Here is a 26,325-nt window from a genome sequence, read left to right on the forward strand (position 1 = left end):
CGTACATTGATCAATCGGTGAGTGACGCGCATAGGACAATCCGCTCGTCAGGTATATAAAGGTATCCACCAAAAAGCAAGAGCATCATTCACTCCCAGTTCAACACACGAGCTGATCCAAAGATCTACCAAACCTATCAACAATGAAGTGCTTCGTTGTAAGTAAAATAATTACGCTTCTACATAACAAATGTTCAGTAAAAGCATTGTATAATTTAATTTCTCTTTATTCAACGTTTGCTGCTTTGCGAAAACAGCAAAAGACATGTGTCGTGAATTGAATTTATGACCGCACCGTGGTTTGGCAAAATATAGGTATCCCAGTAGCTGGAAAATTAAATATATTCTATGGAAAATGTATAATTTGCAATCATTCGATAACGCATATAATTCAATTGCTCTTATAGGCGTAAGGACAATGCTGATTTACTAAAACTTTTGATTACTAAAACAGAAGATAAGATATAATGAAATAAAATATCATAGAGTCGTACATGAGATCCTCTTCCAATTTTCATTCACTTATCAATTGTAATCGGATCAGCAAACTGAGATTGCACATTCGCAAAGGAAAACTATCGATATAAATACTAAATTATTACTATTTATTTTCAGGCTATCGTTCTCTTGGCTCTGTTCGCTGTAGCCTTCGCTGCAGAGAAACCAGCAGAACCTGAAAAGATTGAACAGCTGTCAAACGCAGAAGCTGCGGAGGCACCAAGAGACAAGAGAGGCCTATTGCTGAGCTACACTGCACCAGTTGCACCAGTTGCACCAGTTGCATACACTTCTTATGCTGCAGCACCAATTACCTACAGTGCTAGTTACAGCTTGCCCTATGCCTACCGCTCGTACCCTTACTACTACAACTCTTACTATCTGGGTTAAATCACATGTCTTAAAGCTAGCACCATGGGATGTTCGTAATTAAGACTAAGGAAACGATAATGGCAATTGCAAGGATTTTTAACTGAATCGTTTACGCTACATTAGTTTAAGTAAGCCCAGAATAAAAGCTAAACAAAATTTGTTCCGATGTTAACATTCAGTGCGCTCACCACTATTTTTGGATGTAATTTTCAATGTACACGTGTTTCGGCAAACTCATGTTAAATACGATACTTTGTTGTATGTTACAATGTTAAATACAGAATACAATTCAATTTATACATGTTCAGCATTATTTTCCCCATATATTTAGTATAATGACGAATCCTCTAACTACAGTTACTGGAACTGTATTAACGAATGTACGTGGAAAATAATATTCGACCCAATCTATAAGGAGTCGATGATTTAAATTCTACTTTTAATATAGATACAATGTATCCTATGGCAGTATATGATTCATAATACGATCTTATTAAATATGCACCTAAGGCTTCATCTCTAATATAAAAATGCATGTTACATTGTCGTTACGTTGGTGCATTGTCACACAGTAGACTTCCTGTCACAGGGAACAGCAAGTAGCAACAAATGACATCATCGGATGCAGTTTGGCGTTGCAATTTGAGCGTCATTTGGGATAGTTATGCAGTTATAGTTATGCAGTCATAGTTATGCAGGGATAGTTATGAAGTCATTAGAATAGCGAAACGAAGCTATGCCCGATGTTGGTGTCGGCACATTGTTTCCGCCTATTACTAATAAACGCATGCATGTATAAAGAATGCGCCATACCGCGATTCCTTCGGTAGTCGATAAATACTATGCAAATTGATAAAGATGGGATGATAAAGACGCGATGAATTTTAAGGGCGAATCTTGGAAACCAAAAATTCGTGAATCTATGATACTCTATAGTACACAGATCGTGTTATCTAATCGAGATACTTTTGATAAATAAAAATGGGTAACTGCAAGCGACGTTTGAAACATTTCAAAGAATTCGAGCACGCGTGACTTACGTATAATCAGGAATTACACAATACGAATATATCACGATATACTTATTCTGTATTCTTTGGGACTTGACGGTTTTAAGTACTTTCACTAAGGCTATGAAGGCTTCGAACGCTTCGGAGAATAAGGACGTGATGGGAATAATACATACAGGCGTTATTCTCCATAAGTATATTTTTGAGGGAGCGAACGGAAGTTGGAGCGACGTTGCGTTTCCTTTCTGCAAAAACAGCATTTAGATTTAGAGACAGCATAGCAAAGACAGCGTAAGATTTATGCAAGAAAGTCTGAAACGAAGACACGGCTAAAGTTGAATTGTTCGTACTAGATAGTATCAGAATCGTGTATCAGAACCCTTAAGACACGACGGAAGCCCGTGCGTCTTTCTCACTTGTATAGTTCTCGTTAACGACCTCGAATATAGATTTCACGAAACTGATTTTGTCGTTAGTTGCATAAAATTGTTCTTATGCGATTCAATTTTCCTTTTATGAGTCTTACTTTGCTCTCGTTGTTTAACTTGACGCGTTTCTTTGGAAAAAAGTGTGTTAAGCCGATCAAATATTTGAATAGTCAGGAGAAGACAATACTCTACATCGATATGTGTAACATCACCAATCCGTAACAGCATTGCCTAAGTGCGATCGATGAAAGCCAGCAAGAAAGTCTATTGTAATTCGTGGATGGTCGCGACCCGACTGTATTTATACATGTGCAGGTATGGCCGTGGTCTTAGTCGGTGCGAGCCTGTCCATCTCTGAAGAAATTAGTTTTACTTAAAGTACTCTGATTACATGACGAAGGAACCTGCGGCAATTACAATTCTAGCGTAGGAACATCCGATTAGTGTAGTGATAAGTGCAATTGAATTACAAACATGAAGTTCCTTTTAGTAAGTATACTGCATTTGTAAACACAAACCAAATTTTCAGCAATTACGTTCCTATATGTGTAAGTGATGTGACACAGTTTCGTGATTTATATAGTTAATGCGCTAATTGTTATATTATTTTAGATAACGTGTCTACTGGTTACGAGCTTATTATGTGTCACAGCGAAAACTGAAACCGAAGATACTGAAGAAAAAACAGAAATTACGAAATTGGAATTAGTAGATCTTGGCGAGGGGGATAGCGATGCCGAAACCAAAGAGTCGGAAGTTCAAAAAAAGAGAGATTCGGGATATTCCTATAGGAGACCGGACAGTTTTGCATTAGCTTCGAGAGCCCGTTTCCAAGTCGGGCAATCTGGCCACAGAGGACGTATCGTTAATAGACATCCTGCACAAATAAATAGACCTATTACCAAATACGGACCACCGGGTTATCAGAATTCATCTCCAATAAGACCTGCATCACACAGTCAACAGCACCGAGATAAATTGCAATTCCAGGGTCATTTCAGTCAACAACATTCGAACAACTTTGATGGTCGTCCTAGTGGTTTGCTGGAACAAGAAGTACCGAGTCCAATTAGACAGGTCGATTTCGTCGAACCGAATCCAATATCCACTCAAAACGATGAACCTTTCGCGACTCACTCGGCCAATTACTTACCGCCGCAAAATCAAAGGTTACCTGGTTATTCCGCACCGCAAGCTTTTTCCCCGTTCCAAGCAGGACAGAATTCTAAAGGTGGTGGTCAAGGTCAGTCATTAAACGTCCAAAGTCAGAGCATCGTACAACCGCAAGGACAGATCTCGGATGCGACGCTGTTCTTAACGCAAAATGCTCAAGCGATACAACAACTTTATGGTGCGCCCCCGAACGAACAAGACTTTGCACCACACACCGATCAATTCTTAGGTCACAACAATCAAGTTCAGAATCCGAATGGTCAGTTTCAAAATTTCGAGAGCAATTTGCAAAGTCCGCAAAGTTTCCCAGGACCTCTGCCGTCATACGCGTCTGGAACTCTTAGCGCTCAAGAAACTCTAGAGCAAATACAATCTCTCGAAAAGGACAGATTGATTGCTCAATTACAGCGAGCGCTCGTAACTCAGACTCAGGCCCAAAATGCAGATGCAGCAGGAAGGTACGCTCAAAATCAGCCGAGCTTCGTTCAGAATCAAGATCTTCTGGCTTCCCTTGGACAGCGAATGAAGATTCACGGTTTAAATACACAACAGAATACCGTAAACTTGGGCTCTGGAAATACAGCTTTCAATCAATCACCTTTTTTGCCAGGGACAGCAATCAGTCCGGGGTTTCCGCTTAGCTACGGACTGTCGACAACTATTCAGCCTCCAACTACCACTACAACGACAACGACCACAACCGTGCAGCCTCCTCAGGCTGCTAAAGGCGATGGAACCTCGCAAGTCGGTTCTTCCGTACCTGCGCCACCCCTATCGCCATCCAGTCCAGGAGTTCCCGTTTACGGTGGATTTGTTCCTACTTTAATCGCCGGTGCGGCTTTCGCATCGAACGTACCAACTTACGGTCCTACTTTCTTTGCACCCGGTGCCATCGCATCCGTTCAACCATCAGGATCTTTCCCTACACATTTTGGATTACCCATTCCCACAGATCCTAGTCAGAAACCTGGAACGAAACCATCCACGGTTTCTACAACTCCGTCACCTTCTTCGACGAATCAACCTAACGCTCCTTCACCTCCGCCAGTTAGTACCGCGCCACTTCCTATACATCCTGTTGCAACTCCGCTTCATCCAGTCGTAACTCCTCTTCATCCAGTAAGTCCTTTGCAACCGGTGCTTCCTCCAACGTCGACACACGTGCATCCAGTACAAACTCCGTCAACGACACATCCGTCTTACGGATTACAAACGGCGGTAATCAATTCACTTCTATACAAGCCCATCAAACCGGTCTATCCGTTCTACTATTACCAGAACGTCGCATATCAGGTACCTAAGCCGACGTTACCAACTTATCCGTGGAGCTACGCGCCGACCTATGCTCAAACGAAACCGACCCAGATATGGAAATGACGTTGATCTTGTTCTTTGCGGGTTAATCGTAGCTTGCTTTTTCGTATCGAGACTGACTGTTTACCCACGCGGAAAAGAAAACCCGAGAAGTTGGAGAAGTAAGGGGCCATGACATCGTATCGAGATCGTACTAACATGATTCAAGAATAACGAAATACGATGTTTTCGTACATGTGATGGACGCAGTTGCGCTTCGTGTATCCGCAAATTTTAATTCTATGTTGTACGACATCGATCTTTCTATCTTTTCAATAATTAGTTGTATGAATGTAGAGTTGGCAAGTTGGACTTTCTTCGGTTGTCAGAAGTATTCTAAATATTACTAATTTTTTGCTTTTTTTCTTTTCAACTTATAAATCTTTGGTATTATTGGTAAAAGGTATTTCCAATGTTATACGTATAAAGATAGTCGAGGTTTTACTTTTCACACGAGGTGGGATAAACGGGCAACTATTCGTGCTTTTATACTACTTTATATTTATATAGGTTAATGCGATTTCATACATTTCTATTCGCAGCATCGACATGCCATTAACATGCCACATCGAATTAACATTTTCGATATGTTTGCCTTTTTTTTTTTTTGTTAATTGCGTACGATTTTTCGATCGAATGATGTATATACCAGTTTTATTTATTACCTCAAATAAATATTTTTCTACCTTCGAAGAAATTCTATTTTTATTGACTGTATATAAAAACAAAGAGAGCAGAAACTTTATAAGATCGACTCTAAATCGAACGTCTCTACTCAAAAAAAAATTCAATTCACAGGCGGTGTACTCGTTTCACTGCTAAAGAAAGTAAGTACACCCTAGAAAACCAACTGTCTCCATTTCCGGCCCGTAAACCTACACCAAGGAACTCTCACCGAAGGCTTAATGGCCGCCCGACCGATCTGTCATGGCTCATCGTGACCTCAAAAGTGGTTCGATAATTCTAATCACGATCGGTTTATCGTTGAACAGATTATTCGGATAATCCTAAGCATATACGTATAACAGACTCTTCGTCAACATTCATATTTTTCCGCCGCTCTTATACACTTTTAACACGTATATTTGCATGTCTTCTTTGTTTATTTATATTTTATAGTTTTACAGTTACGCTCAGATTGTTTTACAGTTTAGAGTTAGACTGGTTTCTTAACTCGATGGTGCACGATAAACGAGTCGTACTTCGGAAAGGGAGTGACGTTATGTTGTGGCGCAATGCAGGCGCAAAGTCTATCAAAGAATCGTGTGGCCGAGTTACTTACATGATTATACCGCTAAACGTACTAGATTTCTACAAATACAGAACAGGTGCAATTGCTTTCGAAGTGGATAGCCATTTCATTTTCCGCAAGCCGCGGGCTTACACAAAGGAAAGGGCAACAGTTACAAAGGAACGACTTAGATAGATGCTACTACTTCACAATTCACATAGGAAACTTGTTGTCAACTCACTTTCCGCGACTGACCTGAATCTCATTCTATTTCTTGTTTTAGTGCACTTCGTGCACTTTTACCGTTTTACTTCGAACTTGCCCAGTCGGGATTTCTTTTCCAAAAAACTGTTTATATCTTGAGAAATCTAGAAATTGGATGAGCAGAAAATAAACAGAGTTAATCTCTTACACGGACAGTTAGCGACGCGGTTATTATTTACCAACGTTAACAGATCCAGCAAACTTCACATTTTTTTCCACTACCTAAAGTCATTTACATTTTTTTATGTGTTTATGCACATATAGAAAATATAGGAAGGAACGGTATTCGCTTTTTATTCATTTTATTCGCTATATATTATCAGGAGATAATGAATCGATTATAATGTAAGAAAGCGTATCGAACCTCAACATTTTTTGCGGACATTAACAATTTCTGAATGTTTGAGTTATTTAAAACGGCCACATACACGATGCAACGTGTTATTATATACACGGTACAACATGTTGGCAGAAAATGTAACCATGAGATTGTTAATTATAATTTATTTCCCATGCAAATGATGTATATATATGTGACTATATAAACGTCAGAAAATGTTTCACGATTTTCGTTGAGACCGAAACATGTTGTGTTTTAATACAGCCATTTAGAAGAAGATAGATATCTCAAAAGTGTTTGTATTTACATATATTTAATTGAGTTACTAACTTGGTATGCGAACGATATTTATTATATCTTATAATTACTGATTATTCATAGTCCATTTAGTTAGTTATATTTAATTTTGTGTCATTAATATACGTCCTAGGATACTCTGTTCCTTCGCTATAAAAAGCTAAAGATGTTTTCAATTTTTTTGATCGTAATTTACGCCGAAGTAGCATAAATTGACTCAACGAACGATTCCATTGGCAAAGAATTCGTAGTTCTGATTGTTATTGAGTTTCATTCGAAAAGCCTACAGCGAATAAAGACGGTCAGCTTCCTTCATCCCACGAGTGAAAGTAAAACGAAATCAATCGGCGTTTTCAACTGTTATAGTTTGTGGACACGTTGGAAGACGTTGGCCGCTGCTTCGTATTTTATTAGTCGCTACCGTCTTTTTGCAGTTACCTCTTTTCAACGCCACTATCAGCTTCTCTGTCAACGATATGATTATCCCGCGCGAAAATAACAGCACAAGAACACCTAAACGTACGTCATTTTTTGCCGACTATCCGCGCATTTCACTTTCCAACATCGAAATTACTTTCAGTAGCTTCCGAAGGCGGAGCATGTTTGCTACATGAACCACACCTTCGCTGTTCCTTTCATATTGTGACACATCGTAATTGCGCCCACAAAAGGCGGAAAATTAATGTTTTCTTCACGAAGCTTCTGCAGTAAAACAACATATTACAAAAGATCTTGGCATGTCGTATTTTATAATATGCACCGTAGTAGCAAATCGAGTATGTCATGCTTTTATTTTTTCAGAATTATATGTATTTTTTTCTTTTTTTTTTTTTTGCAGAATTATACCACAAATTGAGCATTTTGTATGGAAGGAAAAGGATACGAATAATATTTACCGTACAACGTGGCAAATTTCACAGAAATTTGTAATAGCTATACCTTCTGGACGTCAATTATCTACCAAGAATAACTCTTAAATTACCTAAAAATTAATTAATAGGAAACCTAATATTTCAAACCGGCCAACAAGAATCCATACCGAAGTTTTACGAATACAGGAAAACGTAGATTCGTCCGTGTAGCAGGATACATTCGTATTGCGTTTTGATAAAGCTTCTATTTCACTTTTAACTGGAAAATCTGAAGAAAAATTGTTCGCTTACGTTCCAATTACTTTCGTGTCTGTTGCTATGAATGTAATCTCAGGAAGGAAATCATTTTCTTTCTCTTTATTTATAGGAGTACATCGACTTCACCGAAAGGAAATGTCTGGTTAAGATCGTTAGAAACAATGACCGATAAATATCAATTCGAGAACTTTTACCATCCACGACATTCTCATTTGCAAATTTTACCATTTCATGATAGATTAGACTACAATCTTCTGAAACACGTTTCTGTGGAGGTGGAGGTGTACTAGTACCAGCATGGAGAGACTCACCTTCACCTAGACCTTTCTTTCACCATGCAAGAGGGGATTTGTATATAAAAGCTCTCTTCTGGGTAGCAATGGCATCAGAAACCACAATTTCGCTTACATACTCGGTTGTCACTTGACCACGAGAAGTAACATACAGAATAATCTCGCTTAGGATCAACATGAGATCATTAGTAAGTGTATCACGGTAAAATTGAGCTCAATTATTTTCTATATATTTCAAATTAACATTCGGTGGTAATTATATATCTATTCTATTACTGTCATATAAAATTTATGAAAGATTATTTGATCGAACATTTTACAGGTGCTTTTGGTCCTCGTAGCCACAGCTATTATAAGCGTTTCCTGTCGAGAAACGAAGGGAGATAACCGACCATTGAGACCTCCGCCGAAGGGCAAGCGTGGCATCGTTGAATATTCCGGAGGCTATTCGTCCGGTGGATCATCCTACAATTCTCCTCTTATAAGTTCCGGATATAGCGGCGGATCTTATTTAGGACATTCGGCAGGTATCCAAAGTTTAGGAGGTGGTTCTTTGGGACATGGTTCTTTGGGATATTCTTTGGGATCTGGAGGACTCAGCCTGGGTTCTGGACTGAGTCATGGCGCGGGTCTTCAAGGAATTAGTCTAGGAGGACACTTTGGACAATCTTCGTACGCGGGGTCGAGCCTAAATTCCATCGGAGGAGGAGGAGGAAGTATCAGTTTACTTAGTTCATCCTCGAAGAATGGACCAGTTACTTTCGGCATCCACGGAGGCGGTATCTCTTCAGGCAGTTCCAGTTCTAGCGGTTACTCGGCGCCAGCCTACGCAACGGGAATTCATGGGCTGTCGTCGTACGGCGGTGGTGCTTCGAGCGGTATTAGCCTTCCAGCGATGTTAGGATCCGGGCATGGCTCCTCGTACAGTTTGCCGGCAGCGTCGCTGAGTTCGCTGGGTAGTTCTTCGGGCCATGGCCTGTCAATCCAATCTATCGCCCCGAGTTCGTCCTACCATTCGGTGAGCGGAGGTTTAGTAATTGATTCGAGTTCGCTTGGAAAAGGATCCTCCAGTTACAGCCTCCCTGTGTCTTCCTCTCACGGAAGTTCCAGCAGCTACTCTCTCCCAACGTCCTCGGGATCTCACGGAATATCTAGCCTCTCTTCCAGTTCTGGTGGATCAGCCAGTTACTCCCTACCAATCTCTTCTGGATCATCTAGCGGTCACATAAGCCTTTCCAGTGGATCTTCCGACAGTTCCAGTTATTCTTTGCCTGTTTCTTCTGGGTCCTATGCATCTGGATCATCCCATTCTAATTACATACCATCTTCCTCCGACGTGTCATATTCATCGGGTGGAAGTTCCAGTTATTCCAGTCCCTCGTCCAGTTATTCCGGTTCCGGTTCCAGCTATTCCGGATCAGCTTCTAGCTACTCCAGCCCTAGTGTCAGCTACTCCAGCCCTAGCGTCAGCTATTCCAGTCCTAGCTCCAGTTATTCATCTCCTTCCACTTCGTACGGCACCCCTGTAGAGTCCCATGGTTCCTATTCGAATCTCAGTCCTAGATACATTGCATACACCAGTTCAAAAGGCTACGATGGTTTGAATTCCGGCAGTAACAAATACGATACGATTTCGTACTCCAGTCCAAGTGGAAAGTATTAAATTATAGAATTGTCAAACGATCCCACGAGATACGTACTCTTTAATAGATGACCAATCGTGGACCATTCTTAGATAAATCGATCGTGAATGTACGAACGAAACGTCCAAGGGTCGTAGGATATTTTACTAATTTATACTTACGCTTTTAGCATAATTATTTTATTTAAAACGCCGCTGCGTATTTATATTTCTGTTGTTTGCTTCGAGTACCGTTGTATATGTTGCGTAACATCGATATTGTGATGTTTGTTTCATAGTTTTATACGTACTGTTTACAATAAAACGATTTTTTTATAACCAGTTGATTGTTTCACACTCCTCTAAGCGGAGCGCAAATCTAATACTTGTCTGACATGTTGCGCTTAATGTACATATTCGTTAATATGGCTAACGTTTTCGATTAAGAAACAAACATTTGTTACATATTGCTCTATTTTACTAAAATACTCGAACGTTTCTTTTAAGTTTAAGTTTAAGTACAAAATGATTTTCTAAATCTTGATCAGTCCTTTTGGTGGTCGTCTTCGTTAACGTTATTTCTCTTATTGATTGTCCATACTTAAAACTCACGATGGAAAGATTTTTTACTTGTTCATCTTTCACGGTGAAAGTATTGGCAGCAAGAAAGGTAGAAGAGAAGGGTCGTTATATATTATAAAGATGAGGACAAGAAACAGTGTCAAAGCGTAAAAAGAAGATCACTTTTACTCCAAGGCCAGCTCTGGCGAAATGAGCAAATTCCTTTCTAAACTTTTGTTCTTTTTGGGAAAGTACCCGACGAGGTGTATACACTGCAAGCCGGTCACTACTCGTCTGCAGACCGGTTTAATACGATGTATAAGGAAACTGTTCTTTTGCCACTGCCCTTATTTCTATGACAGTAACGGGACTTCTTAGATTACCGGTATAATATAACGATATTTTGTCCGAAGAAAGCTAAGCTTACAAAAATACTTAAGCAAAGAACCAATTGCATATCTTCCATTCGGCTTGATTAAAAGCTTCGTAGCGAAATAATTTGAAAGTTTCAGTTTAAATTAGCCGGAGAGTCTTGTAATTTTGTTTAAAGTCTAAGTTAATCCGGTACTTTTCGAACGAGAACGTGCATCGAAGGATTAAAGTAACCCAAGAGCTGTATCGAAGCAACTGGAAACGCGGCGAAGCTTGAAAACTTCGTTTACTCGTTAAGCTTTCCAAGGGAAGTACAGTTTTATATTTCTATACGAAATATTGGAGGAAAAATTCTTTGAAAACACTTGTTATCTACCTAACTTCTGTCAAATTTTTATACTTATTTATTATCCATTTTTACATGTTTTTTTTCGCGTATCGTTCCTTTTCGTACCCTTTTCTCTTCGCCTACCATCCTTTGCTGAATTTGCAGTGTGAAGCAACACCCACATAGAAGAAAGTGCAGAAATGCGTCGGTGCAGTATTCTCTCGGTACCAATCTCGTACAAGCATGACCCACTTTTCAACGATCGCACGTGCGCACGGACGAATAAACACGCATTCTCCTCGAAAATGACATCGATGAAGATGCTCGTAGAATCCTTGGGCCGGTCGAGACAAACGTAGAATCGGTGCATCGGCTAGACGATAGGAAAGTCACATTTCACTGTTTCCCAACTGGTTTTGCGAGCGACATACTTGCACTTCACTCTTAGATCGGTGCCAATGACGTGCCTGGAGCGAAAACAGGGAAAACTCGGCTCTTACTCTTCTTCTTAATGATTAAAATCGCTATCGTGATTCGTGCAATTTGTTCGATGAATCTCGCACGAAGATTATATTCATCAGTTAATCATAGAATATTAAAATATACTTTAGATATACGATATACGATTCCTTTCATTCGAATCCCCTCGCATTGGAAAGGGATACTTTCTCAAGCAATACGTATTCGACGTAGCAATTGGCTATCATTTCACCAGCGAATAGATCTACTCGAAAGATGGTCTCCCTCTATTTATCACCGCGGGTTACACCAATCGCGTGGTCATCGAAGGCGTGGTGCTCGTGGCGAAGATTCGTACGAGATCGATGCAACGAACGAACGTGGTGCCGGTGAAAGTAAAGTTAGTCGAACAGATGGACACGAGTGGACCGCCCGCGAATTGATTCGAAAAAACATCCGCCTTAAGAAGCGTTTGCACGACCGGAACTGAAAAGATTCTTCCGAGAGCATCGTGAAACGTTTTACTTCCGCGATCACACCACGATCTTCCAAACAAATTACTCTCCTACCTTTTTTAACTTCTCCAACGAAAGAGATCGATCCGATTGTGTTTAGAGGATCGCGTGCTAAGCAAGACACTCTCCGTTTCTCTGTTACTCGCCATTTGCTGCGACCACGAGAACATCGCAGCGATAATTATTTACCGTCCGTTTAAACTCTGAACGGGCTTATGTTGTCCGCCGTGAACGAGAGCTTTCACGCTTCGCCTCGGTCGGTCGTTGTCTTTATTTCCTTCGTGACAAGATGGATTTATCCCACCCGCTTCACCTTAGACCAGTTTACCGTAGCATACCCTACACTGGCAACGAGACCGGGAGGTGTTTTACTAGCCGGTCTCGTTGAACCGGGCGTGCACCGGCTACGCTCGGATCTACATATAAGAACGGAGAAACGTTAAACTAGTTTTCACGATTTTTCAGCCGGCCGAGTATAAAGGAGAAATTCAATGTCGACCGATACGTCATTAGACATCGCGCCGGCGTGCCGATTCGATCTGTTCGATCCCGAGTATCCCGGTCGGACGGCAGTGAACGGTGAACGCGACAAGCGAATGAGATAACGCGGAGAAACTAACACATCGATCGAATCCTGTTAATCATTGGCAGGCGATAGCGACGGTTGATCGATATGGACTTGTTGGTCAGTATAAATTTTCCTTTATTTTTAATTCATAAGCGCGCGATCGAACGTGTATCGAACCGATAGCTTGATTTATACTTCGAATTTCAGCTATTGTTTCTACTGTCGTCGACGATTACGTCGACTTACGTTCAAGGATACGAGAAGAACAACGATCCAAATGACGAGCCCTTTCTACCGATATATCCGGTCTATCCCTACAGTCCTAAATTAATTAAAAGAGGAATCGAGAAAGACACTGTTACGCAACCATCTCCGGAATTATACGCGCCCAAAGTCGATGCCAAGGACTCCTATAGCGTCAGCTTCAGCGCTGATCACCCCCGAGATCCTTACAACTCTAATTACAACCCATATACCAAAATTCCTTCGTCATCTACTTACGCATACTACGGTTCCGTTCCATATTCATACCCAACAAGCCCTTACAACACATACAATTCCTACTCGTCCCCCTACACGATACCTTCGTCCTCTTATTCAACAATGCCTTACTCGTCCCCCTATCCTAATTATTATTACCAATCTCCCTATTATTACGCCGATTACTATAACCGGCCATTATTTCCGCCGCCACCATTACCACCACCTGCTATCGATTACTCTGGCGCAAAGTATTCCAATATGGAATCTAACGGCAGAAATAAAGACAAGAAACTCGGCGGTGATAACAACTACAGGATTAACGACGTTCAATTTGTCGATGGAGCCAACTACATTTCTGCAAATTCGAAGGATCTCGATAGTCAATCAAGTACGCAGAAAACCAGCAGTTTCCAGAATCAGTTGGAACAAACGAACAGCATCCTGATTAAAAATATTCCAATTCCATTACCGAAAACGACCTACAGAGTAGTCAGTGTTGCGGGACAACCGGTAGGTCCTGATTATCCTTTGCCAGCATCTTACGTGAATGCTCAGCAAATGGAAGAACTTATGAATCATCACGATTTGGTCAAGCTATTGGCTCAAAATTTGCAACATGTTCCTGAATATCCAGCACGTGAATCGACCAAAAATAGCGCGATCATTACGTACGATGATCAAGACGTGAATCAAAACGAACGGAGCAAAAATACGCGTTACGTTCCTGTTTCTAACATAATCGCTAAGACTGGTTTAACTTACGTAGTAAATCCTACGGTTCTTAGGAAATTGAACGTTGGAGAAGCAACTGCTCAAATCGCACAGACAGCGAAATCTCAATTGAAAAACATAAAGTATTCATCCTTAGCCCCAGATGTGTATACAGGGATCGAGAAGCCCGAAGAAGATCAAACCCAGTCCAACGAGTACGACAAGTACGAAAATTACGAGAACTCGTCCTCTCAAGATATCCAAGACGATTACGCGTCTGATAAACAGCAGCAGAATTACGATATAAATCCGGTCCAGTCTTATCAGAATCAAAATTATGTCACGAGGCAAACACCTCGTGGGTACAATTACCAGTATACCAGCTATAACCCATCGCAAACAACCTCTCAGCGGCAATCGCAGCAGTACCAGAATAATTTGGACAATGCAAATTTCGGTGCTAAAACGAAAAAGACATAAATTTCCGGAGATTAAGAAAGTGAAAGGGAAGTGGAAGAAGTCCCGTTGCTATGGTGTTATAATTTGTTTTTTCAGAGTTTTATTTCTATATCAGTAGTCGAATAAGATTAGCGTCGATACGATATTTATAATTTAATTAAGCGTTCTTCTCTCACTTTTTCAACGATTGCCATCAATGTGTCTTCAATATAAGGGTTAATTTAAAAAAAGAATCATGCGCTTTTCTGACAGATCGCACAAGATGCCGTACCTCATAGCATATTCTATAATACAATATACGATCTTCACGTTACAACGTACCGCTTTTATTCGTTTTTTACTTCGAAGGAATTCCGATGTCACGATCTTTGTCACCTATGACATATCGCAATGATATTTATTAGACTTTTACGTCCTACGTTTATGCAAATTTTGTACCCATTTTGTCATTGTTAGTAATAAAATATTGTTGTTGTTCCACGCGTGACTTTCGTTCTTCCTTCTTTATATTCACATCGTGCGCGTCTCATTTGCCAAATCTCGTAACCGATACGATCATTTTGCGAAATACCAACTTGTTTGAAAGTCCTTTCTATTTAAATATCAACTAGATGATATCCTGGATGAAAATCTTGCGCTCGTGTCGAGTGACGTATCGTAAACGCGGGTCAATGTACGATAGGTGAACGTATTTTAATCCGATCGGCAGTTTTCGACCTTTTGGGGATGTACGCGGCAAGGCAAATGAAAGGAAACGATGCGGATCTCGGCAGCATCCGGTCGATCGTTTGGGCGCGGTAATGGAAAGGGGAAGTGAGATTGCGATTCAGCGGAATCACCCGAACTGTACATCGTGGCAGGTGAGAGAGAGTGGCGAGTTCCAGTGTTTTGTTTTATTTCTCACATTCCCAGCGAGTATGTCGGTGGTCGAAAATAAAATCGAACGAGCCGAGCCTCTTACTTTCTCGTGGCTGGGTTTGATCTCGATCCCCTATATACACGGTGACCTGAAAGCTCGATGGTATCACTTTATTGACAGCATTTTTATTGGTTCGTGTTTACAATATCTCAGTTTATTTTAGTTTATCTTAGTTTGCCAAACTTTAATCATACGCGGTCTTTCAATTACGTTCCCTTTGAAGGCAATCATTTCGGATTCTGTTTGAAAAATCCTACAGCTCTTTGATATCATGATTGCTCGCTGGAATCTAAACATCTTCAATTTCAAGTCTGCATAAAATTAAATTTCTCTCTCGCTGGTGTATGTAATAAATTTCCTACTTTAAGGCAGTAAATGCGATAACTTTGACATAATGCAAATTACAGTGATCAAATGAGTTTCATATTATGTTTTGTGTAGGAAGTCGGGCATAAAATTTCTATTAATTTTACAATCGCCTATGGAGTTGTAGCCGAGAAAGTGACCCACCCGAGAGAATGAGTGTCTTCTCTCCCTTTCATACTATCCATTGCCTCGTGACAAGATCATGATCCTGAACTGTCAAGCTGCAATCGTTACCGTAGTATGGTCGAGAAAGTTCCTCGGCTTAATTGAAGATAATTCGACTGAAGGTACAAGCGAGGCGGTCATCGTTTATTAGATCATTCTCCCTGCTTCCACACCCAGAATGCGGATAGAAAGTGTTTTTTTTCCTGCTTTGACGAGCGTGTGTACTCGTACTTGTACTCATAGCCGGAGGAAAGGGTTCGCGGAAACGTGAACATCGCCGGCGAAATGCGCTACACACGGACAAGGAGCGACGAAGAAAATGATGGACTCTGCAAGATCTCCTTTCCTTCCGTTAATTTCAAACAAATTTTTCGAAGGCCGTTGAGAGTGAAAAGTAACCTGCCTCTTTTTCTTTCAAGTTTCTTTCGCGCGTAGATATATTTCGCCTCGTCTTCCTGTAAATTTCACTCATACGCGAGAAAGATTTTCCCGGACGTTAAAAATGTCCAGGCATACTTGTCATTTTCATTTTATTCTGTGTTAATAAATCGCGTCAATTTTTTGCTTTAAGCATGGCGAATGTCCCATTGAAATTCTCTTCTTGAAATAACGCACGAGACAATGGTTTCAGGCTCGGTCACCATTAAATTTGACGATCATTAAGTCTCTCTCTCTGAATATATTGAGCACACCCTTCAATTGTTCGAGTCAAGTATTCATAGCGACTTTATTTCTTGTATTTTTAATCATCGCGAAAATTGTAAGAGACTATACTTAGATACTTTTATTCGTAAATTCTCCAGCATTGTATCTACTTCCGCTCATAGACTACTTATTTATGTACATAGGGAATATACGTATTTGTAAAACAGATTCAAATTGATCGTAATATATTTCCAGTGTTATATTATAGAAGCTGTCGAATGCAGGTTAAATGCACAGACCGATGTGCCGATTAACCGATAAATTAATTATTAAATCTTTGTACTGGGAAACACGAAACGATTTACAAGCAGATTACTTTCTATTGTACCATGTTTGGCGCACATCTTACATTGACAATGCATTTGGCACGAATTGGACCGAATGGAAATTAGAAAGATCTATTTAATGATCGGCTTCCGATCCCCACGGAGTATATCCTTGTTTCTATTCACTTTTCACGATACGTTCTCACAGGTAAACGTCTACTAAACTGCTTGTTTTTCTTGAATTAAACGCGGCTAATTATCGTGGTTGGTACATCGTGGGAAATACATAGCGTCCGACGAGAAGCTAGAAATTAGAAAACTAATATCTCTCAGGACAGATACTCGATGTGTACCGATTTTTTAATCGTGCGAAGTGTATTACCAAGTTGTATTAGCATATTATCGTACAGCCTGCTATTAGCGATACTATATATATAGCGATCGTATTATATACGACCAAGTTTTGGGATGCTCCTTTTTCCTCGTGCACGTAACATCGCACGTTCTATGATTTTTAATAATGAAAGGGATGTTCCGTCCCTTCACCTGTATCTGAGTGAAGCAGGTATTCCTATCACGTGGTCCAGGAGGGCCACTAAAGACGCTATGATACACGAGTGAAATGTGCCCCGTCAAGATATACATACATACTGCTGGTAGGGGTAAAGGCTATATAAGAGAAGGTGAATCTACATTGGTTTTGTAGTAGAGCTAGAATCTTCGGGTCGCGGTCATACTTTCTGAAATTAAAGCAACATGGTAAGTGCTCTTCTAGTCGTCTCATAATATCTTAATTATCAGTGACCTCTTGTTTTGGACTATTAGTTGCTATTATTTACGTTGGAAATCTGTACAACGTCTTATCTTCGTATAAATTAAGATAAAGATAAATTATGGAAAGAGAAAATTTCGGCTGTGCCACTTTGATAGTACCTGCATCGCAATTAACACGAGAACCATAAACTTTTACTTTTTCGTATCGACGATGCGATGCACTCGCTTATGGGAGTAACCCTCCCCCGGAGAGATTGCATCCAGGTGCAGTGTATAAAAGAGTGCTCCATACCGGATATTTGACCAAGAACTTCGTGATCAGTGAAAGTATATCCCGATGCAAGTTCATTTCTTACCAGCAAACGCAATGGTTAAGAAGCAAATATATGACCAAATATAAATAATGGCTATCGTTCGCTGCGATCTACGCTATCGCGTATAGTTATATTGCATTTCAAATTTGACTTACTTTATTTTAGTAATATTATATTTGAATAGAAACGATTTCCAGTTTCTTAGTTACACGATACATTGCTATTTATTTTGCAGAAATTTTATTTGATGCTGGGCTTGCTGTGCATCGGTGCGAATGGAGAAAAGAAGATCAACTTGGAGGATATAGAAAGGGATAATTTAAAAGTGGAAGGTATATCGAAATCCGGCATTACACGGACCGAGCAATCAAAATTCCTTACAAAGCCAGAATTTAGCCAACAACACTACCAAGTACCGAATCAATATCATGGACCACCGACTAGTTCATCGGTTACGTACGTGACCCCACCTCCAGTGCAAAATGTAAAACAAACGTTGTAAATGTCACAAATCATGTCAAATTATATAATCGGTGATTAACTCAATTCATGTTTATTTAGTTCCAGCCAGAAACGTACGTTCACCCTAACAAGTACGCGGCGAAAGAACAAGTTTATCAGCAGCAAAACAACATCTCGCCGCAACAAATATTACCACAGCGATATTACAACGAATACCAACAGCAGCCACCATTACCCCCAAAAGGAATCACGTCAAATGCCTATGAGTCGGAAGAATTGACTTACCAACCGGAAGTGAATATTGGCAATCAGTTGCAGGTTGCACAACAAAAAACAGTTTCGGCGAACTTCGCGAGAAATGTGAATAAAGGTCTCGACAATGTGAAACACGAACGCAACATTTAAGGTCGATCCGACCTTAATTTAATCTTTAATGAAATTTTTACAGAACCGGTATACATCGACATCCCCACGATGCATCTTCTGACTTATTACCCGAACTTAGATGTAAGTTCTGGCAAAACCGGATTATTTGTACCGCGATTAACCACAGCAGCGACCAATCATATATCCATCCCTCTCTATACATCGACGCTAAATCAAAAGCCAATAGTAGCCGGGAAGCAAACTTACCAAATACAGTACGCGCCAAAATACAATAGCGCTCCTGCTGCTTCTTCGACCAAGGTTGATATCTGGAGAAATAATTATTAGAAAGTAGACCTTCGTAGTATTTGTGGAATTTTGGGAACGATACTAGAACTAAATAGAAACTTTCATCGTTTCAGGTTGCGAAGGGTGCGGTTTATACAACTCCCGTTAACTCAAAGAAATTCTCTAGCTCTGCGTTATTCAGCGTGCCAACTTTCGCACCATCGGATCAAGCATATGCCCAAGGAAGACAACTTCTATACACACAAGCGTACATTGCTCCGTCCCAGCCACAGTACGTTTCCCAGCTAGTGTACACTCAACCCGCAACGGTTTATATGCATGCCACGCCAGTTTACAGCGACGTTTACGCTCGTCCACCTAGCTACGATCAAGATAATTCTTTGCAAGGCAGCGTGAAATACACCGCGCCGCTTGAAGAGTTGCATTCCGCGGCATCAATTGCTGATGAGCTGCCGAATCAAGGTCTGGGGCAGCAAAACAGTCAGAGCGTGACTCAGAATTACGTCAAGGTTCGTAGCGATGCGAGGAAGTAAATGGAATTTGTAATAGGAAGGCAACGAAATTCCTTCCGATTAAAAGATTCTGCTGTATAAATATACTTATCATAACAGGATCCGGAAGAACCAAATACCGATCTAATACCACCTCAAATACCAGCGCAGGATTTCAAATCCAGTGCCACGTCTTTGACGCCCGTTTCGTCGCACGACGAGGAACCTGTTCCAGAACAAAATTACGTAGGTTCGTCCGAGCCTAGATCATTGCTAGACTCGTACGTTCCAAGCAATGTGATCGCAGCCCAAGATTCTTCCAAGTACAAAATTATTATTTGTAACGAGCTATATATGCGGATAAAATTTTCCTAGTCCGCCAGTACCCTAGATACGTTTGCTAAAATAAATATTCGTTACAGATATCAAGAGAGGCCGATAAAGCTGGAAAGAGGTTTTCTTCCATCGAAAGAAAATTTCTTATACAAGAAACGCAAGATTGACTAATCCATTGAGCGTTTTCTTTATCTGATAATTGGCGATCGTCGAGTATGATGGTCAGTAGATACTGTTAATAGAAGCTTCGACGTTCATTGCAGTTGAGAAGCGAGTGAAGATATACCGCCGACAATAAAAGGCGTCGCATCTAGTCTTTTATCGAAGATCCTTCAATCACAAGCGTAAACGTCGTACTTATGTTTAACTTTGTTGGTCTTTCGTTTTTTTTTCTATATACCTGTGGGTGTACGTTTTACGCAATTTTTTAATAAACTCTTATTAAAAGGAACGTTGTTCTACATTTACTATCATTGTTCTGTATTAGGTGAAATTTTTACATCCGATGAAACAGTTGAGTAATTGAAAGTTTTAAAGGAATTAGTATATTTTTTGGTTACCCGTCGTACATTGAGCATTTTGTAAATTGTAAAAGATAAAAAGCAAAAAATATGGTCAAATATTTTGCCACGGAAATCGTAATGAATATATTCAAATTTATCAATTAAAAGTATCTGAAACCTCTAATATTCCATCTTCTTTGAAGTTAAATAATTTATTGGCCCATTTCTCCGATTATGGCGTTAGTGTAACTATGATAAAAGCATCGCCATCACATTACGTATTCGAATAGAGAGCTGTTGACACAAGGCAGAGGCACATCCACTTAGCTATTTACGCGGATGCCGGCGCCGTGTGCCAAAATGAGAAAGCGGATCCTGAGGAAAAAACCAATGGTGCAGGCTTTTGATATTATTTGCCAGAAATTTCAGCTCGGCAAACATTTTAACTTTTTTTTTTTTTGTCAACGCGCTGTATACTAATTAAGAAAAATATCACAACGGTATAAATGTTACGTAGCAATAAAAATTTGTTTTACAGTCATTTCATTTTTAGTCAACGGTTAGCAAATGACGCGGCATTAAAAATTTGCGTAATTGTAATAATTTATCGAGTTTCGGCCAATCTTTTACACGCCTTAATTAGCGATGAAAAAGCACGTGTCGCCTTGGACGATAATTAATTGTCGCTTTAATCTCTTTGTCGCGATCATAACTACGAATATGTATATCGTGACATTAGCTTTCTTCGTGTCGAAATATTAACCAAGGATGAGCACACTGCCATAGCGGTGTCGCTACGCTACTGGCAGATGTCTTTCCATACGTATCGAATAAAGAATGTCAGTGTGTTACAGCGGTGAAACTATAATCGTGGTGTCCCTCTCGCGGTTCAAGCGAAGGCATATAAGGTGGGATGTAGCCGCCACTGCTTCATCAGTTCCAAATACACGCGAGAAGACCAAGAGTCAAGCGTACAGGTTTAAGGTCGACCGTCATCATGAAGATTCTCGTGATACACGTAAGTACGCCGATTTCTCGCCTTAGCTTTGACATTTTCTTAAACGTTTCATTTTTACATTTCGGAAATTTCACGCGTCACACCTGTCAGCTGATCGATTCGACGTTTAACATCTCTATACGCAGTTCTTATAAAACGGCAAAGTGATAGATAGATTAAGTGACTGATGCAAATATGTGAAGATTTATCGTAGAAAATTCTTTTAGATATACTACGTGTATGTTATACAGGATTCTTTAAGGTTTCAACTTTCATCGATATGATCGAGATTATCGTGTTTCATTATAGCGACAACGAAATTTCAAAATTTATTTATTTATATTACGCACATAATACTCGTTTCGTGCTTAAAAGATACAAATTGTGAAGTGAAGGGGCAGGACAAACGAATAATAGTTTTACGTGCACGGAATATGACTTTTACCTTATCTCGTTTATGAAGGATCACCCTTATTAGTTTTTCGGAACGCTCAGAATGATAATACGAATGACGTTATTTGTATGCGTTCCAACGTACGTTTCTTCGCTTATCTCGCCATATTTCGTACAAGATCTAGTAACTTATGGAGCACATCGATATAACTGACTGCTAGCTACACCGATTTATTTAATATCATATTTGCCAACGATATCAACTCAAAATAATTCATCGTTTCGTTGATAGAATTAAATTCTTTCTGTCGACGAGACTCTTCTGAATCGGTCATTATGGAGAAAGTGTTTCTTATTTTCTTCCATCTACGGCCGCGCAGGTCCGGCAAAGTAACCGTGGCAGATGCTCTTGAGCAAGTCAGTGAAAGTCCTTGAAGGTACTACAGGAACAGCGGCTCTCGGTTGTCATAAAATCTATTCGGGTTGTTCGTTATTAGGTAACGGTTGATTTTCTACCTGGTCGAAAGATAAACCTTGGTGAAAATGGTGCGACGCTCCATTTACCGAATAATCATTCTCTGTTACGAAACGCAGTAGCGTTCAGCCAGTAGGTTGAGCGATTTCAAAATTAAATAATTTCTATGGTAATCGGTCTGAGTGCAAAAGAGTATAACGCGATAATGTCTATGCCTTTCGAGTAACTTTCTTACCTGTCACTTGGAGATTATTAATGGCGTCTCTTAGAGAAAATTAAGATTCACAACAGCACGCTTAGATACAGAAGCAACTTGTTCACGACTGTTTTAAAACGATATTTCAAGTTTGCGATATTTTTATTCTGAAATCCAGAGTAAAACTTTAATTCGAAATACAGGAATATCAGCGGAGGTATACAGTTACCGAAGAAAGCGGTGAAAATCACAAGTGTGCACCGTACGAAACTCGTTCTCTTTACTTGCCAACCGGATACTTGGCCTTAACTGTGACCTTGTAAAAATTCACACTTTTTCCTGTTAAAGTCGACCTTGTAATATTTATCGCGCAAAAAATGCATCGATTTCCCTTTGTTAATTATAAATTTGTTTGATAAACGTTCGTCCACGTTGAGAATAAAAACGTATGACATTCTACGATGAAGCTAAGTGAAGGAAGGGAAGTGAAAGTAAAATTATCATTACTGGAGTACCGAGCTGTAAGATCGATAACTACCTTCTCGTTATTGTACACGTCCGTTCATACTTCATACGATTTTCGTCGCTTTCAGATTCCTATGGTTCTCCTCATAATTGGTTTTTGCTCGTCGAACGTCGCTGGAAAGTCTCTACCTTCCGAAGCGGATGACGATCGAGAATACAAGTCTACCACTAGCTCCCCCCTTGACGATACCGACGATGATGCCGTTTCGAAGAAATCTGATTCAAAGGATGAAGAGGATCGGTCGGACGACTTACCGATTTTACCACCAATAATACTACTAGATTTCGGCAACGACACAGAGGATGAAAATGTCACTTCCGAGGAGAAATCGAAGCGTACGGTGAACAGCGGTCTCGGTTATGGTCTCAACACGAACACCATCCAAATGAGAAGATACAACTACTATTTTCCAGCCGGAAAATCAGGAACCACGGTGAGCATCGAGGAATCGATTAGCCCTTTCCTACCAAAGACGATAATCGAAAGGGTACAGCCAAGTAATCAAAGAGGACATTTTGGTACGCAACAGAACTCTTTCGCTACATCATTCTCCGAGATTAATAGCCAGAGTCAAGCGAATCTCCGATATTTGAATTTTCATCGGTCCACGAAACCTGAGTCCGTGTTCGGATTACGAACGAAGCCGCAAAAAGCCGCAGCAAGTTCTAGTTCCGAATCGTATCGAAACTTCTTTACAACATCGAAACCTCCAGTCAGCTCATTCGCAATTCAAAATTCCGGATACAGGAATAATAATTTGCCAACTACGACACAATCACCTTTGCCTGTTGGCGTCACGGAGACATTCAAATATGTAACTCCTGGTGCTGCGAACTTTGCGAGTTCACAGAGCGATTCGTTCAACTATGTTACCGCAAGTCCTTTCTCCCATAACGGGAACGCGCAAACTTACACAAGCCAGAAACAGAATATTCAATCCAATATCAATTCCCATAGCTTCGGTTCTGTTTCTCAAAATATCGACTCCTCTACGATCGCTCCACTGAACTACGATCCTCATTTTCCAAGGGTTGGTTCGCCACACTCAAACAGTCCCAAGTACACCGTGGAAAATGGAATCCGCTACGAGAACAAAGTCTTTTGGAAATATCCGGACGGCAGGGTCTCCGACGTTCCGCCTTCTACTTACGTTGAATATTCGCACCCGTTGGCGCAGCAACCCACAAAAACCCAGGAGCCTTATTCGATTTATGAAAATAGCTCTACGGAAAATAATATTTTATCTCAGGGGCCGGTGCAATTTCCTACAATATCCGAGCAAACCGGACGAGAGCCAAATCCATTCGTTTCTGCGGAATCCTTGTCGGCGAGTTTGCCACTGCAACAAGTGTATCGACTCGGCTATCAGAATTTAGTGAGCCAGAGGCAAAATGTAAACCTGGCGCAACAGCGCCAACCCAACGGCAACCTAGCAGCCTCCTATTCTTTTCCCCCCGTTTCGTCAACTTCACCGGAGAAGACGAAGCCTAGCTTGACCAGACCCAATATCAATCATAGTTCACGTAATCAGCAAACTTTGTCAAGATACATGGTGAATAGCCCGAATCCGGAATATACGACGGAACCGACTACTAATGGCACGACACCTGTCAACTCTTTCTTCAGTTCGTCCACCGCACATTCTTCTCGAACTACACCCAAGTACGATCCAAAAATACAGAACTATCTGGATACGATACTTGCAGAAAATAGGGAATCGCAGAAACAAAGTTTCAGCAACAACGATTTAAACGATTATTCTAACCTACAGTACTCGGATTTATTGAACTACAACCCGTCCATCTCTGAATATGTTAGAAATCCTTCGTCTATTTTGAACGTTCGTCCGACTTTCGTGCAAGCTGGAAACTCTCTGATACCGGTCATTATACTCAGAGTCGATGGTGCTTCTCCTATTCAGACTAAAGACACGCAGAATATCAATCTGAAGGCTCTGCTTCAACAATACTTGCTTCAGTATGCTAAGAGCATTCAACAATTGGCACAACCATCAACGTACAATCTCGGGTCTGAATCCTTTTCCAAACATTCGACGATTGGGACTAATAAGAGCCCCGTTCTAGATCTGATTCGGTTGACGCAAGACGATGCACGATCACCGACTTACAGTTCAAGTTCGTACGTTGGGAAATCGAGTTACGAAGCTAGCAATTTAGACGATTCGAATAGTCGTTACGTCCAAGGGTCAAGCGGTCGGCAGAAAACTAAAAGCGTTCAAATTTTAGAGGATCCAAGATATACCAATTACAAGGTCAACAACTAGTGGCCCATAGAAAAAGGAAAGAGGGCAATCAAGGCTCAGGCGAAAGCGACGCGTCTGGCACATCTACTATTATTTTGTAAGACGCTTTGTGCCATTGAACTTGAAGGGAATACGATTTATTAAAGACAGTGATTCGGTAGTATTTAATAAGGGATTGTGCAATAAAGTTTGGCGACCTACTGTACCTACTGCGGTTGCTGCTTCTTCGAGAGTTGCGGAGTAATTTCTGAACGTTTGAAATTTTCGAAGAATTAGTCGTGCTCAAAGTGGATCAACGCTTTGAAATTTAACCTATGAATAACCAAATTTTTTACTTCAAGAAGGTACCTTATAAACTTAGTTCTTAAGGATCTGGTATAAAGCGTACATTTACGCCTCTGTATACATATCTATCTAATTAAATAAAATTCGTACTTAAGCAAACGAGTCTTTCATTTCCTCTAAATTTAGTTTAATGAGATCATTAGCGATATTTATCGCACTGCACGATGTTATTTCCACGCGCTGCTTAAACACAGTCTTTTTAATTTTCGTTACTTTCGATTCCCCTTCTACCATCCCCAGTCTCCACACGAAATGTTTTCGATATTTCCCGTTATCAATCTGATCGATCTGATTAATGACACTTAGCATTATTATCTATTTAACGTAAACTCTAGAGCCAATTAATGTAGAAAATTTAAGAAAAGTAAAATCCTGAGGGAAATTTCTAATGCTTTTTATTCGTTTCACGATTCACCTAGTGAAAGATACGAATTTAGCATACATTTGTACATATATGCAAACATCGCCGATACCCGAGAAGCTTAGAACGCATTCTTCGCAACGTTGACGCCGACATCAACATCGAAGTTGCCTCGAGGTATAGATCAAATCTAAATTGTGCGCAGCATCAGCAGAATTTTCCTCAGCTGTCCCTCCTCCCATCCAAAAGAAGAAAAAAATAACCAAAGAAGAAAGGACAAATATACGTGAAACGGTTGGGAGAGGAAGGTAATTAGCATTAATTATTT

General features: G+C 40.3%; 6 protein-coding genes across 6 annotated transcripts; all 6 read left to right on the forward strand.

Annotated features, from left to right (window-relative positions):
* Positions 1 to 50: 50 nt before the first annotated feature.
* Positions 51 to 1,166, forward strand: LOC117163654 (uncharacterized). The gene is made up of 2 exons (XM_033346154.2): positions 51 to 157; positions 615 to 1,166. Exons 1-2 carry the CDS (start codon positions 143 to 145, stop codon positions 885 to 887), a joined length of 288 nt encoding a protein of 95 aa, XP_033202045.1. The 5' UTR covers positions 51 to 142; the 3' UTR covers positions 888 to 1,166.
* Positions 1,167 to 2,651: 1,485 nt separating this feature from the next.
* LOC117163652 (uncharacterized) lies at positions 2,652 to 5,506 on the forward strand. The gene is made up of 2 exons (XM_033346152.2): positions 2,652 to 2,796; positions 2,920 to 5,506. Exons 1-2 carry the CDS (start codon positions 2,782 to 2,784, stop codon positions 4,855 to 4,857), a joined length of 1,953 nt encoding a protein of 650 aa, XP_033202043.1. The 5' UTR covers positions 2,652 to 2,781; the 3' UTR covers positions 4,858 to 5,506.
* Positions 5,507 to 7,110: 1,604 nt separating this feature from the next.
* LOC117163653 (uncharacterized) lies at positions 7,111 to 10,348 on the forward strand. The gene is made up of 3 exons (XM_076621422.1): positions 7,111 to 8,118; positions 8,205 to 8,576; positions 8,711 to 10,348. Exons 2-3 carry the CDS (start codon positions 8,565 to 8,567, stop codon positions 10,049 to 10,051), a joined length of 1,353 nt encoding a protein of 450 aa, XP_076477537.1. The 5' UTR covers positions 7,111 to 8,118; positions 8,205 to 8,564; the 3' UTR covers positions 10,052 to 10,348.
* Positions 10,349 to 12,737: 2,389 nt separating this feature from the next.
* LOC117163498 (uncharacterized) lies at positions 12,738 to 14,925 on the forward strand. Its single transcript, XM_033345822.2, has 2 exons — positions 12,738 to 12,929; positions 13,020 to 14,925. Exons 1-2 carry the CDS (start codon positions 12,918 to 12,920, stop codon positions 14,484 to 14,486), a joined length of 1,479 nt encoding a protein of 492 aa, XP_033201713.2. The 5' UTR covers positions 12,738 to 12,917; the 3' UTR covers positions 14,487 to 14,925.
* Positions 14,926 to 17,596: 2,671 nt separating this feature from the next.
* On the forward strand, positions 17,597 to 20,352 carry LOC117163497 (uncharacterized). The gene is made up of 7 exons (XM_076621411.1): positions 17,597 to 17,645; positions 18,210 to 18,458; positions 18,536 to 18,806; positions 18,885 to 19,123; positions 19,225 to 19,620; positions 19,723 to 19,925; positions 20,025 to 20,352. The coding sequence occupies exons 1-7, from the start codon at positions 17,643 to 17,645 to the stop codon at positions 20,107 to 20,109; spliced, it is 1,446 nt and encodes a 481-aa protein (XP_076477526.1). The 5' UTR covers positions 17,597 to 17,642; the 3' UTR covers positions 20,110 to 20,352.
* A 1,002-nt stretch (positions 20,353 to 21,354) lies between these two features.
* On the forward strand, positions 21,355 to 25,710 carry LOC117163658 (uncharacterized). The gene is given in 2 exon segments (XM_033346162.2): positions 21,355 to 21,459; positions 23,096 to 25,710. Coding segments are annotated over 2 exon segments (2,322 nt in total). The 3' UTR covers positions 25,313 to 25,710.
* The last annotated feature ends 615 nt before the right edge of the window (positions 25,711 to 26,325 follow it).

This window comes from Bombus vancouverensis, chromosome 9 (genome assembly GCF_051014615.1).
Source record: "Bombus vancouverensis nearcticus chromosome 9, iyBomVanc1_principal, whole genome shotgun sequence".
NCBI classification, from domain to species: domain Eukaryota; kingdom Metazoa; phylum Arthropoda; class Insecta; order Hymenoptera; family Apidae; genus Bombus; species Bombus vancouverensis.